At 37.3% G+C, this 2410-nt stretch overlaps 1 protein-coding gene across 3 annotated transcripts in view; it reads left to right on the forward strand.

The window, feature by feature from the left end:
- fstl5 (follistatin-like 5) overlaps nt 1-2410 on the forward strand; it is a 193977-nt gene that overhangs the window by 183977 nt on the left and 7590 nt on the right. For all 3 annotated transcript variants that reach the window (XM_015033181.1, XM_015033179.1, XM_015033180.1), the window contains one exon: nt 298-422. In XM_015033181.1, coding sequence (XP_014888667.1) covers nt 298-422 — 125 coding nt within the window. The remainder of the gene's footprint in view (nt 1-297; nt 423-2410) is intronic.

A 2410-nucleotide genomic window follows, 5' to 3' on the forward strand; every position in this document is an offset into this window, starting at 1 on the left:
TCAGCCCACACACAAATAGATGCCTGCATGACTTCATGCATGCTGAAGTATAATTTAGACACCGAGGGCAACAGCACACATCAGTGTCTTTCACTGTGGAGCTCCGATAACACGGCGTTAAGAGGCGGAGCTGATGAGTTTTATCAGGAAAATGAAAAACAACATGTCAGCTTTACAAACATTTCCTCCGGTTGAGATGTATTCAAGATGAGGGCTCAAACGAAGAGGGACTGGCAGCTCTGAGTTTGTTCATCAAGGTCATGTTAAACACCTTCCTCCTCCTGTGCTGGTGTTCAGGTGATCAATCAGGCCAGTGGAAAAGTCTCCCACCACACAGTTCACACCCAGCCGGTCGGTAGGCACTTCGACAGGGTGGAAGACTTCTTCATCCCCGCCTCCAGCCTCATCGTTAACCACGTCAGGTACGTGCAGCAAGAAACAACAACTCTCTTTGAACACTAGAGCAATGCTCTGTTGGAGACCAGCTGTAAGTACAGCAGAATGTTGAAGTCGTAGGAAAAGGTTGAATGGTTTTTGAGTATTTCCACAAACACTACATGGTGAAGAGGATTTTTTAACGTGTTTTATTCTGATGTTCTAAAATAAAACATAGTAAACAAAAGTCACTGAATTAGTCACTAGAGTTCATCTTTTACAGCAGTTTGCATGCGTTCTCACACCCCTTGAACTCCTTAAATGTTTCCTCATTTTGTCACATTGCAGCCACAAATATAGATGCATTTATTGGGGTCATGACAGACCAATGAAAGCAGTGCTTAAGGTTGAAGAGGAATAAAAGTGATGGTTTTTAAAAATGAATTAGTAAAACTCTGAAATGTGCATTCAGCCTCCAACCCAGCCAGGTTTCCTCACAGTATGTTTTGTCTGTTCCATGTAGGCGGGTTTACAGCTGGTTTGTCTTCTGTTTTCAAATAAAGAGGTTATCAGAGGTCTGTGAGATGTTCAGTTTTGAACAGGTTTTATCATTTAGATCTGCTTTTAGGTTCAGTTCTCCTCCACTTCATCCCTGACACGTCTGCTGTTTCTTGGTTTTTATGTTTTTCACTAATGTTCTGTAATAAGCCTCTCAGACCTTGACTGAGTTGTCTTTGCACAAAAATTTACTTTCAACATTTACTAATTAGCTCAAAACTGTTAGTTGAACCCGGTTTTATACAAGCTGTGCTTCTCAGAATTTTATTTATAGAAAATTTCAAAGGTCATCCCACTCAGCAGTGATGGGCTACTTTGTATGTTTTTTACATGCAATCCCAACAAAATACACTGAAGACTAAATGAATAAATATTAATATATTTTCATATATTTTGCTTCAGCAATTAGATATATAGATATATTCATACATCTAATCTTTACTGTGTATTTCATACAATTCCATATTTGTCCAAACGGCACCAAGCAGCTTCAATACTCAGTTAAGATATTATGAGCAAGCAGGTGGTCTGCAGGACTTCAAGGTGTTAATGGTCACCTAGTGAGAAGGAATAAGCGGTCTGCTATGTGGGAGTGGTTTGTGCCACAGCTGTAATTAGATCCTCTGAGACCTGCAGGACAGATTACAAGTAAATATGACCACATCTCCATGGAATGTTTTTATGTTGCTTTTCACATGAAAATATCAGAGAAATCGACTTTTTTACAAACAGTTTGACCTTTCAGTCAATGAATTTTGATGCTTACCAGCACATGTGCTGAGAAGAAATCTCACCTGCTCTTCATTTAGTTTTATTCTGTTCTATTCCATTCATAAAGGTAATGGCACAAAATAGTTTTTTTTGTGTCTGTGCATTTTAAATAAATGTTTAAAAATCAGTTGACAACGTTTGCTATGAAACTTTACCCAAATATCCAAATTAGGAATTATAGGAAAACAAAGAAATGAATGTATTTCAGTGCATTAAAAATAATTTTACTATCTGCAAAGCTGAGATCGAAGTACTTCTGTTGGATAGAAAGCTTAAATAACTGCTGCTTTTTGTCTGAGGATTTTGTTTACATATTAAACCATAATTTATTTCATTCAAAGGAAGGCCTTATTGATTTATCAGTTTAGTAACATCAGTGCTGTATAAAGCACCAACATATAATCTATAGCTTTCATTGACTGTTTTATGACCAGATTCCCTCAGTGATCATTATTCGTTAAAGAACAGACGTACAGTCAGAAAGCACCTTCAGTGACGTTTTTTTGGGAAATCAGTGTTTAAAGATATGATTTTAGACTTGCACTGTAGAGGAACTTTTACAAATATGTTTTACTCTGCGGGAGCTGCTGTTATGCTCTCAGGGTCTGTAACTGAACTGTAAAACAAACATTACATACAGAGCCAAGTTCTTAGAAACTTCTTTGAGAAAAAAAAAAAAAAAAAAAAAAAAAACCCACAGGAAAAA

Source organism: Poecilia latipinna, unplaced genomic scaffold, assembly GCF_001443285.1.
Source record: "Poecilia latipinna isolate Pla-1442-1.1 unplaced genomic scaffold, P_latipinna-1.0 Scaffold259, whole genome shotgun sequence".
Taxonomy (NCBI): Eukaryota; Metazoa; Chordata; class Actinopteri; order Cyprinodontiformes; family Poeciliidae; genus Poecilia; species Poecilia latipinna.